Source organism: Aethalodelphis obliquidens, unplaced genomic scaffold, assembly GCF_003676395.1.
Source record: "Aethalodelphis obliquidens isolate GAN/ISIS:26980383/991018 unplaced genomic scaffold, ASM367639v1 scaffold16, whole genome shotgun sequence".
Classification (NCBI taxonomy): domain Eukaryota; kingdom Metazoa; phylum Chordata; class Mammalia; order Artiodactyla; family Delphinidae; genus Aethalodelphis; species Aethalodelphis obliquidens.
In genome coordinates, this window is record NW_020837960.1 from 25,362,236 (window position 1) to 25,376,984 (window position 14,749).

The 14,749-nt window shown below is 36.0% G+C and overlaps 1 protein-coding gene across 5 annotated transcripts in view; it reads right to left on the reverse strand.

Annotated features, from left to right (window-relative positions):
* PDS5B (PDS5 cohesin associated factor B) overlaps window positions 1-14,749 on the reverse strand; it is a 197,939-nt gene that overhangs the window by 35,542 nt on the left and 147,648 nt on the right. For all 5 annotated transcript variants that reach the window (XM_027116533.1, XM_027116536.1, XM_027116535.1 and 2 more), the window contains exons 22-23: window positions 4,145-4,213; window positions 2,589-2,725 (exon numbers count right to left, since the gene is read on the reverse strand). In XM_027116533.1, coding sequence (XP_026972334.1) covers window positions 2,589-2,725; window positions 4,145-4,213 — 206 coding nt within the window. The remainder of the gene's footprint in view (window positions 1-2,588; window positions 2,726-4,144; window positions 4,214-14,749) is intronic.

Genomic DNA, 14,749 nt, shown 5'->3' on the forward strand with positions numbered 1-14,749 from the left:
CTAAATACACATTTCTCCAAAGAAGACATACAGATGGCCAATAGGCACATGAAAAGATGCTCAACATTGCTAATTATTAGAGAAATGCAAATCAAAACTACAATGAGGTACCACCTCACACTGGTCAGAATGGCCATCATTAAAAAGTCTACAAATAACAAATGCTGGAGAGGTGTGGAGAACAGGGTACCCTCTTATGCTATTGGTGGGAATGTAAATCGGTAAAGCCATTATGGAAAACAATATGGAATTTCCTCAAAAAACTAAAAACAGAGTTGCCACATGATCCAGCAATCCCACTCCTGGGCATAAACCCAGACAAAACTATAATTCGAAAAGATACAGGCACCCCTATCTTCACAGCAGCACTATTTACAATAGCCAAGACATGGAAACAAGCTAAATGTCCACTGATAGATGAATGGATAAAGAAGATGTGGTGTATATAATGGAATATTAATGGAATATTACTCGGCCATCAAAAAAGAATGAAATAATGCCATTTGCAGCAACACAAATGGACCTAGAGATTATCATACTAAGCAAAGTAACTCAGAAAGAGAAAGACAAATACCATATGATATCACTTACATGTGGAATCTAAAATATGACATGAATCAACATTATCTATGAAACAAAAACAGACTCACAGATATAGAAAATAAACTTGTGGTTGCCAAAGGGGAGGAGGTGTAGGGGAGGGAAGGATTGGGAGTTTGGGATTAGTAGAGGCAAACTTTTATATACAGGATGGATAAATAAGGCCCTACTGTATAGTATAGGGAACTATATTCAATATCCTGTGACAAAATACAATGGAAAAGAATATGAAAAGATTTTTTATATATATATATATATATATATATATATATATATAAATGTTTACCTGAGTCACTCTGCTGTACAGCAGAAATTAACACACCACTGTAAATCAACTATACTTCAGTAAAATTAAAAAAAAAAAAGCAGACCCAATGTAATTCAAATACATGTGCAGAATTCAAGTACACACGTGATTTTATTAAAGAATAACATGGATAAAAACAGGTGAGGGACTTTCCTGGTGGCGCAGTGGTTAAGAATCCACCTGCCAATGCAGGGGACACGGGTTCAAGCCCTGGTCCGGGAAGATCCCACATGCCACACAGCAACTAAGCCTGTGCACCACAACTACTGAGCCTGCACTCTAGAGCCCGCGAGCCATGACTACTGAGCCCACGTGCCACAGCTACTGAAGCCCACGCACCTAGAGCCTGTGCTCCACAGCAAGAGAAGCCACCGCAATGAGAAGCTCGCGCACCGCAGTGAAGAGTAGCCCCTGCTCACCCCAACTAGAGAAAGCCCGCGTGCAGCAACGAAGACCCAACGTAACCAAAAATAGATTAAAAAAGAAACAAAAACAGGTGAGATCTAAAGTGCACATAAACAATGTAATTAATAAATTTAAGACAAAACGTATTAATACTAAGGAAATTTTTCTCTAATTATTATGTAAATCTTGAACGCTAGCATGTAATTATAAGAGTAGAAGGTGAAGACAACTAATTAGACTGAAGGAAGGTAAATAAATGAGTTATACATGTAACATGCTTTACAGAGTTTTCTTATTATTTGATTTGTTTGAGAAGAATGTGCTACTGTTAATATTCTATGCAAAAAATACAGCAAGAGCAAAACATATAAGAAGAAAAGAAACAAAGATGGAAAAGTATTAAGCAGCTGGCAATCACCATTTATATTTTGTTCTAAAGACTTGAAGCTAGATACATATGTTAAGGTGGGGGAAGTTATTCTCACACGTTTTATTACCAATAAGAGACAATAAATGACACTTGTGTTTTCACAGAGGACAAACTTCTAAATTTTAGCTAACCTTGACATAATAACCACTACCACCATCAATACTTCTAATTACTATGTGCTGGGCAGTGTTTTAAATACATTAAATATACTAACTTATTTGATTATCATAACAGCTAGACGAGATAGGCGTAATCATTATCTCTGTTTTATAGATGAGGAAACTGAGGTACAGAGAGGTTAAAGTAACTTGCTGAAAGGCACCTCGCTGCTAAGAGGTGGTGCCAGGATTTGAATCTGGGCTCCAGAGCTCATGTTTTCAGTCACTATACTATACATCTTTCAAAGAAAACAAAATAAAACAAACAAAAAGGTATGTGTATTTTTTAAAATTTGCATCAAGTCATTTTTCACATTTGCATATATTTATACTTCTGGAAACAGATTCAGTAAGTTGCCTTCTATCCAGTCTGTTCTTTTAGCTTTAGACATTAACAAGAATGTAAAACATCAGTTATTGATTGGTACAGTAACATTTTCACATTAGATATTCAAAACAGTAAACATCTATTGTTTAAAATACTTAAGATTGCACAGCAGTACCTTGCACTAGACATGAGACTGTCATTTTGAAATAAGCACTACACAAAAGCGTATTACAATAAAAATATATGCATACCTACAAAGCAATATTAATTATCTTTTAAAAAAGAAACCATCATTCAACAATTACACCAGACATTAAAATAGTGTGTAATCCAAAGAACTCTGAAGTTGTAATTACATACCTAATTTTCCCCTGTTCTGTCAAGTCTCCGTCACTATGCAGTATTGTGGTGAGCAATCTTAAAGTAGAAGTTCCTGATTTACTGTGATTATTTTTCATTCCAAGTAGCCATCGAACCATCATTTTAATAGCCTGAATCTATTTAAAATACAAATTGACAAATAAAACATTGCTACCATTTAAAGAAATTCTATATCAGCCCTGAAAAAGAATGAAGAAATGTTTTTAACAGATATTTTTTAAGAAAAGGAAAGAAAAAAATTATTTTTTTCTGCATGTGTGAAGATAACTTTTTGAATGTTTTAAATTAAAGCTGTCTCACCCCCAGGTAGTTGACAAATGAACGATTTATCTAAAAACTGGTTCTTTTTGCTTTTTAAAAAATGTTTCCCCAACAAACACTTTACCCTTTAGAACCCATAGTAAAATCGTGCTAACTTCCCTAGTCCAGAAAGATCCCGACTGAAAATTATATTCGATCTTTTGTGTCTAAGAGTTGATACCACCTTACATTTGTACTGCATTTGACAATTATGAAGTACTTAGTACTTTAAAACCTGTTATTGCCTCTAAGGCTTGCAACAGTCCTTTCAAAGGGGTGCATCTTATCTCTTTTTCACATATTATCTTAATTTTTACAGATCTGAGGCTCCAGAGCTAAATGGGTTTTGAACAGTGGCATGTGGCTATCAGTCTTAAGATCCTCTTCCTGGGCCACTTTGTAACCATGAACTTAAGCGCAGGTGGCCCGCCTTCTAGTGCAGTGCTGCCCAATTATACAAAACTGCTGCTTGAGACCAAAGCTGAGAAAACAGGTTTATACTGGAACTCAAAATTTTCAAGCATCATTCAATGATGCTAAAGGAAAGACTGCCCTACAGGTCTGGAGAAATAGTATCAGAATCTGAAGCTGCAATAATGTGACAAAGTAGTTCACAAAATGAAACATAAACAAATACACATACAATGAAAGGATCTGCAAGAAATTATAATTAGAAAAACAATATTTAATATATTTGTTCCTGGCCTTTACACCTTGGGCAGTGGCTTGATATGAGGTCTACATTACGGAGTACAGACAGTTTTAGTAAAGCAATACTTTACAGCTGTGATGAGCAATCCTTTTACCCATAACTCCTAATTCAAGAAATTACAGGTTGAATTTTCTTTAATAAAAATAAAAAAGTGTATCAAATCCCATGGAAAAGACGAACAGTCTTAAAACCTGGACGACCATCTTTGCTGAATAGGAGAATGTACCTAAGAAAACCAGCACTGCCTTTTCCCATTAAAAGGTGGATATCTAAGAAGCAGCAACATAGAGAAAGTTTTCAAACTTTGTTTTCCAAACTACATTATGTGCAGCTGCCCACAGGCCTCAAGTTTCTCATTATTGCCCTACACTCTCACAGCACAGAGGATAATGTCATACAATAAATATAAAAACCTGATTTTAATAGCTGTATCTTTATAACAGGAACAGACATTTTAACACCTATAATAATAATACAGTATATTAAATATATTAAAATCAACAGATCTATGCATATCACTCACTTTGACCATTGTCTCAGGTGAAACTTCTTCATCTGGAACCCAAAGCTTAGTTGTCTTTTTTCCTGGAAGCTAAACAAAAATTAAGGACTTTAAAACACAAATACACATTCTCATGTGTAATTAATATTTAGTGAATGAATGAAATTTTTATCTTCTGCAAGAACAGTCATTATACATGACTATGTTTTCTGTTACTTACTCAAAAAGGTTGAAAGGCCTGTCTTCACTAGCACCACAAATAACCTTATACATCCATCACCAGCTGGTTCTTTGTAGGTGTGAGATAGGCCCAACTTTAACCACTTATATATATACTTCCTTACTCAATCCCCTTTAATCTACTGTTTCAATTATTTAAAGCAGTTGGCAAGGACTAAGATAAAAATCAATGGAGCCAAAAAGTGTACAGATGACCCTTAAACAAGACAAGTTTCAACTGCACAGGTCCACTTTATATGTAGATTTTTGAATGTACACCTGCTACAGTAATACACAATCCACAGCTGATTGAATCAGAAATGCCCCGTGGATAGGGAGGAACCACATACAGAGAGCTGACTACAGATTACATTAGGATTTTCCACGACACAAAGGGCTGACACCTTTAACTTCCATGTTGCTCAAGGGTCAGCTATCGGTCATAAATGATGAAGGAAAAGGTATCTGCAAAACATCTTGAGCAAGGAACAATTATAAAGGTTTGCAGAAGTAACAGAAAACATACATTAGTGTCTTCCTATTTAAATCCCACCAAAATGGCAACACACACACACACACGCACATGCACGTAAACACACACCAGTTAGCTGGGCCGAAAACAAAAGGGGCCCCCCAAAAAACCAAAGAAAAATTTCGAAAAGCAAAATATACAGTAAAAAAATATTAACAGAGCTAAGAGGGCTTACAACTCCAGAAAAGCACAGAAGGAAACACCCTCCAAAAAGCCTTTTTTTTTTTTTTAGCACAATCATAGTATAACCCTGAGATGATAAGCTGAAGGTATTAAGAAATGTGAATTTACAGTAGTAGTCAGGAAATTAAGTAAGGTGACAAAAGAGCTGAACCCAATCTTGGAACACTGGAGGTCCCATTTTTACCTCGACCTGACATGAGTAATTTCCAGTTGGAAACAAATCAAAAAGCACCTCAGGTAACCCTTTGGCAACAGGATAGGTAGCTCAAACATCCAGAAGGCAAACTCCCCAAACAGAGCTATTTACAAACAGCTTAAGAATTAATTCTTCAGCTGAGAAATGCCTTCAAAGTGTGAAGTGAAAATAATGAAATAAGGATCTCATTAGAAACATACTGATGAAATTTCTGAACTAAGAATATCCAAAAAATCTCAAAGCTTGCATGGAGGAACCTACCAAAAAAGAAACAAGAACCATATCAACTTCAGATTTCTTTACACACCAAAAAACAACATTCTGAATTTTCTGTTAGCCAAGTGACTTGAAAAATAGAATTCTAATCTTCAAGAATGAGGAGGAAAATATTTTCAGAAATCAGAGAGAAAGCTTCCAAATTACAAGCCATTTTGAACAAATTATTCGAAGATGCACTCCACTAAAATATTTAATTCACAAGAAAATTCAATCAGCATAATTATTACAAATAGAAAACAAAAAAGTTATCATAAGTAAGACCAACAGACAGGTTCAAACAAAAAAGTTATCATAAGTAAGACCAATAGAGAGGTTCAAAAATAATAAATGAAACCACAACAGATGCAACACAACCAAAGACAGAAGAAATCTAAAACTAATGGACAAATACACTAGTCAAGATCTAAAAGCATTTAAACAGGATATGGATTTATATGGGATACTAATATAAAAAGGATATTGATGTACTTCTCTTTAATCTTACATAAGATATAAAATTCATGAACATCTGTAAAACTAGCAGTTTAATATCAAAACAAACCAAAACAAAAATGATTTTTTAAAAAAAGAACGTCGAAAACTTCATCATCACAGCAGTAGACTTGAATATACCTCTTTCAAAAACTGACAGATGAAGCTGAGATGAAAAAAGGTAAGTACAGGAAATACATATAGAAATATAAGGAAATACATAGAGATAAAATATTTAAGGATTAAAAAAAATCAAAATTGGCCTTTCTCATAATTATGATGAAAACTAAAGAGAAAAGAGTTTAGCAAGACAAGATGATATGAGATTAAAAACTACAAAATAATTCCCCAAATCCACCACAAAACAAAATAATTTTAAAAACTGAAATACCTAACAAAGTTGTGTAAGAGGAATATTTAAATTTTCTTTACAGAGAAAATTATAAAACTTTAATGAAAGAAAATTGTAGATGAGCAAACAAAGCAATGGGAAAGAATAGAGGCCGTGTATGATATGAATGTTAGCACTGCAGATGACTGGAAGAAGGAGAGATCATTCCATAAATTCTGCTGGGAAAGTTGGTTACCCTAATGGAGAGTAGAAAGAAATGGAATCCTTAAGTCACAGCATACAAGAAAAAGCAAACAAATCAATTCCAGATGTATTAAAATTTTTATGTGTGAAAAGAAAACTTTAAAACTTTTAGAACATATGGGAGACTATTTTTATGACAATGGCATAGGAAATGATTTGTTAAACAAGATATAAAAGCATTAACTACAAAAGAATGATAAATGTAGTTAAATTAAAATTAATAATTTTTGTTCAAAGGACACAATGAAGGGAGTAAAAAGACACACCATAAATGAGATTTTATGCATTTTATGAACATACTTCAACATGTACCTGAAAAAATATTAGTGTGTGTAAAGATTACCTATGAGAAAAAGACAACCCAAGAAAAAAAAGCAAAAGACATGAAAAGGAATTTCAGAAAGGAGGCAACATGAATGATGACTAGACATATAAACTTTTTTAGTAACCAGGGAAATGCAAATTAAGACTATACTGAGACACTGTTTTATATCTAATTAAACGGGCAAAAATTAAGAAATCTGACAATAATGTGTGTTATACACTGCTGAGAGGAAAATAAGTTTTAACAACCATCTTCAAAAATATTTCAGCAATAAAGTGAAAAGTTAAATATGTGTACAAACTGATGTTCATCACTATATCACTCTTGTGAATGTAACCTGGAGAAATCTGTGCTCATATGCATCAGAAGGCCTCTATAAGAAATTCACAGGAGCACTGTTCAAAAGAGGAAAGAAATGGAAATACTCCAAATGTCCATTAGGAGAATAAGAGACATTTCACACAGTGATATAATACAGAGTAATGAATGAATGAACTACAGCTAGATTTGACAACAAGGGTTATTCTAAGAAACATATCCATAATGATAATATCAAGTCACCCAAGAATATATACGGTATAAAATAACTCTTATAAACTTCAAGAACAAGCAAAATTAAACAAGTACATGTTTAGAGATGAATATATGGTAAAATGGTGTTTTGTTTTAGTTAGGGAATAATAAACCAAAATTCAACAAAGTGGTTACCTGGGGCAGGAAAGAAACAGGAAGAAAAGTTGGGAGAATAATAAAACCAGGTGCTAAGAATTCATGGGTGTTGAATCTTTGCAGGCAAAGTTTCAAAAGGGGAGAATAATCAAGAGATTTGAGTCTGGCACTAAAACTGCTTTTCTTATATAAATGATGCCTGATTTTGAAAGTGAAAAAGGTTAAAAGGTTGAGCAATGTTTTCATCACTGTCACAGAGGTAGAAGGAAAAAAAAGTGGAATTCTGAGTTCAATAAAGAGTCCTTGTTAAACACCCTAGACTTGTGGGGGGATCCCAAATAAAAACATCCTAGACATAAAAGTGACCAGAAAAAGAATGAGCCTGTCAAAAACTGAAGGCTAGCTTCCAATCACTGCAGTCTTGACTGAATGAATGTGATCTGACAGTAGCTCAACTGCCTGTCAGAAGCAAAAATAAATCCTGTTTGGAAGAATTATAAAATCATCCAGAGCCTCAAATTATCTCTACAATTTTTTGTTCACAAAGTCTACAGCTCAATCAAAAATAACATGTGCAAGATAAGACTTGACCAAAAATCAAGCGAAAAACAGACAAGAGAAAAAGAGCCCCTGGAGATCCAGATATTGAGGCTAACACACATAAACTTTAACATAATTAAAGATGTTCAAGGATTAAATGATAAGAAAAAGAATTTCGTCAGGGAACTAAAAACTATATTTAAAAACTAAAGGAAATTACAGAATAAAAATATATTAAAACTGCAATTAAGAATTCATATTTATAGGTTTAACATAAGATTAGACAAATCTGGAGAGAATGAGTAAATTCAAAGATGGGTCAGAAGAAAAAAAAACTGAAGCATGAGCAGGCTGAAACAGGTATACCTCTGAGATACCGCAGGTATGGTTCCAAACAACCACAAGAAAGCAAATATTGCAATGAAATAAGTTACACAATTTTTTTGGTTTACCAATGCATAGAAAAGTTATGTTTACACTATAACATGGTCTATCAAATGTGCAAATAGCATCATGTCTAAAAAAATAATGAACATACCTTACAAAATACAAAACAATACAAAAATATAAAAAGAAAAAGCTATTACAATAGTAACTATTAATAGTAATGACTATTTGGGTCTTTTGCCCATTTAAAAAAATTGGGTTGTCTTTTTGTTGAGTTGTAATCGTTCTTTTATAGAGTCTAGATGAAAGTCTCTTATCAGATATATGATTTGCAAATATTTTCTCCCATTCTGTACGTTCACTTTTCACTTTTTTTTTCAAATTGATAATTCTTTTTTTAAAAAAGGAGACATAGGGCTTCCCTGGTGGCACAGTAGTTGAGAGCCCGCCTGCCAATGCAGGGGACACGGGTTCGTGCCCCGGTCTGGGAAGATCCCACATGCCGCGGAGCGGCTGGGCCCGTGAGCCATGGCCGCTGAGCCTGCGCATCCGGAGCCTGTGCTCCGCAACAGGAGAGGCCGCAACAGTGAGAGGCCCGCATACACCCCCCCCCCAAAAAAAGGAGACATAATTGGCATATAACATATTAGTTCCAGATGTACAATGATTCAATATTTCCATACACTATGAAATGATCACCATAATAAGTCTAGTTTTCACCCAGCACCACACAGTTACAATTTCTTTTTCCTGTGATGAGAACTTTTCAAATATACTCTCTCAGCAGAAACTTTCAAATATACCATACAGTATTAATAACTATAGTCACCATGCTGTACATTACATTCCTTGACTTATTTATTTTCTAACTGTACCTTTAGAAGACTCCCTTTACCCATTTTGCACATCAGCCATCCCCTGCCCCTGACAACTACCAATCTGTTCTGTGTATCTATGAGTTTGGAGGGTTTTGTTATTGTTGTTGTTATTCAGTGTTTTTTAGATTTGATTCCGTGTGTAAGAAAGATCACACAGTATTTATGTTTCTCTATTTCACTTAGCATAATGCCCTCAAGGTCCATCAGTGTTGTCACAAATGGCAAGATTTTTTCTTCTTTTTTATGGCTGAATAATATTACATTGTATATATACACCACTTTTTCTTTATCCATTCACCCAACAGATGGACATTTAGGTTGCTTCTATGTCTTGGTTATTGTAAATAATGATACAATGAACATGGGGGTGCAGGTATCTTTTTGAGTTAGTATTCACATTTCCTTCAGATAAATACTCAGAAGTGAAATTACTGTATCACATGGTACTTCTATTTATAACTTTTTTTTCCTATTTTTAATTTTTGGAAGATTCTCCATACTGTTTTTCATGGTGGCTACATCAATTTACATTCCCACCACCAACAATTTATATTCCCACATCCTCACCAACACTTGTTATTTGTCTTTTTTATATTAGCCAATCTAACAGGAGTGAGGTCCTATCTTATTGTGGTTTTGATTTGCATTTCCCTGATGATTACTGATGTTGCGCACCTTTTACATAATTGTTGATGATTTGTTTATCTTCTTTGGAAAAATGTCTCTGCCTATTTTTTTTGTTTTTGTTTTTTTTTGTGGTACGCGGGCCTCTCACTGCCGTGGCCTCTCCCACTGTGGAGCACAGGCTCCGGACGCGCAGGCCCAGCGGCCACGGCCCACGGGCCCAGCCGCTCCGTGGCACGTGGGATCTTCCCGGACTGGGGCACAAACCCGCGTCCCCTGCATCAGCAGGCGGACTCCCAACCACTGCGCCACCAGGGAAGCCCTCTCTGCCTATTTTTTAATCAAATTGTTTTTTTGCTATTGAGTTATATGTGTCATTTATATAATACGGATATTAACCCCTTATCAGATACATGATTTGCAAATGTTTTCTCTCAGTAGGTTTCCTCTTCATTTTGTTGATGGTTTCACTTTCTTGATAATGCTCTTTGATGCACAAGAGTTTTACATTTTGATGAAGTGCAATTTATCTGTTTTTGGTTTTTATTTTTTTAGTGTTTGTGCTTTTGATTTCTCATGTAGGGATACACTGCCAAATCCAATATTAGGAAATTCTCCAGGATGTTACTGTTACTTTTGTTCTAAATCATATGTATATAATCGATTATGTTTCATACTTTCTTAATTATTATAACAAGGTGTGATATCTAGTAGCTTAAGTCCTCCAAATGTCTTTAATGTCCTCCAAATGTCTTTAATGATGACTTCTGCTGCTGCTGTTCCTCCTCCTACTACGACTACTTCATCATCATCATCTTCTTCCTCTTCTTCAAGATGATTTTGGCTATGCCTTTTGCATTTCTATTGAAATCTTACAATCAGCTTGTCGCTTCTCCCTATACCACTCTATGCCAACATATACACACATCTGGCTAGAATTCTGATACATATTGTATTGAACTGTAAATCTGCAGATAATTGTCATCATTATAGTATCACCATCCCATTCCATGGTATTATAATACTGACCTTTTCATTTCATGAAGACAGTATATACCTTAGGTGGCCTTTAACTTCACTGAGGAATGTTTCTTAAACATCTGTGTAGAGGTATTGCTTACCTTTCTTAAGTATATTCCTAGGCATTTAACGGTTTTTGATGTTACCGTAAATGTAATTTTTAATATTTATTTTCTAACTGTTTATTATTGGCATAGAAATATAAAGTTACTTCTTTTTTATACTGACTTTGAATCCAGGGACCTTGTTAAAGACAATTTTTAATTCTATTAACTTTTGCATTCTTTTAGGTTTTCTCCGTTCATAGTAATAACAGCTTTTTTTTTTTCCTTCATTCTTAATGGATTTTATTTCTCTTTCTTCCTCCTAGAATGGCCAGAACCTTCAAAACAACACAAGTGGTGATAGTGGATATTTTTATCCCATTCCCAATCTCAGGGGGAAAAGACAGAGTAACAGTAACTAATAGAAGACTTGAAGACTTCTAAATGTCATATATAGAACTGTACACAACCCAGTTCTGACAAACTTTCTGTCAACTTTGTATTTAATTAGCATATTCTGCTTACATGTTATGTAAATAGTGATTAGGATTAATTGCCACCTGAGGAACTTCCCTGGTGATCCAGTGGTTAAGAATACACCTGCCAATGCAGGGGACACGGGTTCAAGCCCTGGTCCAGGATGATCCCACATGCCGCAGAGCAACTAAGCCCACGTGCCACAACTACTAAGCCTGTGCTCTAGAGCCCGCAAGCCACAACTACTGAGTCCGCGTGCCGGAACTACGGAAGCCCGCATGCCTAGAGCCTGTGCTCCGCAACAAGAGAAGCCACCACAATGAGAAGCCCGCGCACCGCAATGAAGAGTGCCCCTGCTTGCCACAACTAGAGAAAGCCCGCACACAGCAACAGACCCAAGGCAGCCAAAAATAATTAATTAATTTTTTTAAAAACTGGCCAAAAAATAAAATAAAATAAAAATTTGCCACCTGATGCTTTTTCAGTTTGTTCTATCAGTTCTGTGTTCATTTTCATCTTCTTCTTGCCTTATTTTTGGTAAAATATTTTTATTCCATTCTCCTCTTTACTGGCTTATTCGTTTTATATTTTCCTATTCTTTTAGTAGTTGTCCTAGAGAGTAGTGGCCTTAACTTATTGAAGGCCAATTTCAATAATTCTGTCTTAAACTTTCAGAACAGTAGTAGGTTCAGTATTCTAAGAAAACTTAAAATACATCAACTCCCTTTATACTCTGATGCTTACTGTGCTCTTGTTCACACAGGACCATTACTGTTCTAATTTTATGCAGTTAATATTTATTTAGACTTACCAACATATTTTCCTCTTTCTCTTGTTTTTCACTCTGTTTTGCCTCTGTGATAATTTGCTTTCTACCCAAAGAATTAAAGTAGAAATTCTTTTAGCTGGGATAACTGCTGATGAACTCTTCCAGTTTTTGTTTGTCTGAAAATGTCTTTATTTTGCCTTCCCTTTTTTTTTTTTTTTTTTTTTTTTTGCGGTACGCGGGCCTCTCACTGTTGTGGCCTCTCCTGTTGCGGAGCACAGGCTCTGGACGCGCAGGCTCAGTGGCCATGGCTCACAGGCCCAGCCGCTCTGCGGCATGTGGGATCCTCCCCGATCAGGGCACGAACCCGTGTCCCCTGCATCAGCAGGCGGACTCTCAACCACTGCACCACCAGGGAAGCCCTTGCCTTCCCTTTTTAAAGGATATTTTCTCCAGGTTTAGAATTCTAGATTAATACATTTCTTCCACTCGATAATTTCAAGATATTATTCCATTATCTTCCATTTTCTTATCTTTTCTTTTGAAGTCAAGTGACAGTCTTATCCCTTTGAAGGTTTTCTGTCTTTTTGCTGTAAATGCTTTTAATCTTTTCTATTTTGATTGGTTCCAGTTTTACTATGATGTATCTGGGTGTGCTTTGTGTTATATTTATCCTATTTGGGGCTTCTACCTGATCTTGAATGTACAGCTTTGACGTCTTTCATAAATTTTGAAAAATTTTCTGGCATTATCACTTCAAATACTATTTCTGTTTCATATTCTCTTTCCTCTCTTGCTGTAGTTCTAATTACACTCTAAATATACAGTATTTTTTTTTTTACTGTGACCCAGCTGTCTGACATACTTTTTGTATACAGACAAAAATTGTTTCATTATGCTTCACAGATACTGCATTTTTTACAAATTGAAGGTTTGTGTCAAGCAAGTCCATCAGTGCTATTTTTCCAACAGCATTTGCTCACTTCATGTCTCTGTGCCACATTTTCATAATTCTTGAAATATTCCAAATGATTTCATTATTATTACATTTGTTATGGTGATAAGTGATCAGCGATCTTTTTTTTTTTTTTTGCGGTACACGGGCCTCTCACTGTTGTGGCCTCTCCGGTTGCGGAGCACAGGCTCCGGACGCGCAGGCTCAGCGGCCATGGCTCACGGGCCCAGCCGCTCTGCTGCATGTGGGATCCTCCCAGACCCGGGCACGAACCCGTGTCCCCTGCATCGGCAGGCGGACTCTCAACCAATGTGCCACCAGGGAAGCCCGATCAGCGATCTTTAATGATACTATTTTAACTGTTCTGAGGTGCCATGAACCACTCCCACATATCATAGTGAACTTAATTAGTAAATGTGTGTTCTGACTGCTCTACAGACTGGCCATTCCCCCATCTCTCTCCCTCTCCCTCAGGCCGCCCTATTCCCTGAGACACAACAATGCTGAAATTAGGCCAATTAATAACCCTACAATGGCCTCTATAAAGTGTTCAAGTGAAAGAAAGCATTGCACATCTCTCACTTTAAATCAAAAGCTAGAAATGATCAAGCTTAGTGCCGAAGGCATGTCAAAAGCTGCAATCAGCTGAAAGTTACACCACTTGTGCCAGGTAGCCAAGTTGTGAATGCACAGGGAAAGTTCCTGAAGGAAATTAAAAGTGCTACTCCAGTGAACACGTAATGATAAGAAAGCAAAACACCCTTATTGCTGATACGGAGAAAGTTTTAGTGGACTGGAGAGGAAATCAAACCAGCCCAACATTCCCTTAAGGCAAAGCCTAATCCAGAGCAAGGCCCTAACTCTCTTCAATTCTGTGAAGACCTGGCGAGGTGAGGAGGCTGCAGAGGAAAAATCTGAGGCTAGCAGAGGTTGGTTCATAATATTTAAGGAAAGAAGCCATCTCTATGACATAGAAGTACAAGGTGAAGCAGCAAGTACTGATGCAGAAGCTGCAGCAAGTTATCCAGAACATCTAGCTAAGATCATTAATTAAGGTAGCTATGCTAAACAACAGATTTTCAATGCAGAAAACAATCTTCTATTGGAAGAAGATGCCGTCTAGAGCTTTCATAGCCAGAGAGAAGTGAATGCTTGGCTTCAAAGCTTCAAAAGGACAGGCCTACTCTCTTGTTAGGGGGCTAATGCAGCTGGTGACTTCAAACTGAAGCCAATGCTCATTTACCATTCTGAAAATCCTAGTTTTAAGGTTTTCTTTTCACACATATGTGTATATATCTAAAAACACAAAGACGTGCATAAAACTCCACGTAACTGTAAGGGGTCAATTCTCTAAGACCCAACATGTCATGCCCTACCCCAAATACTCATATACTGGAGACAGAGAAAATCACTATTTCTTTCCCAATGTTTTCTCCCAAGGCTCTTTTAATTCTCTCTTGTATGCA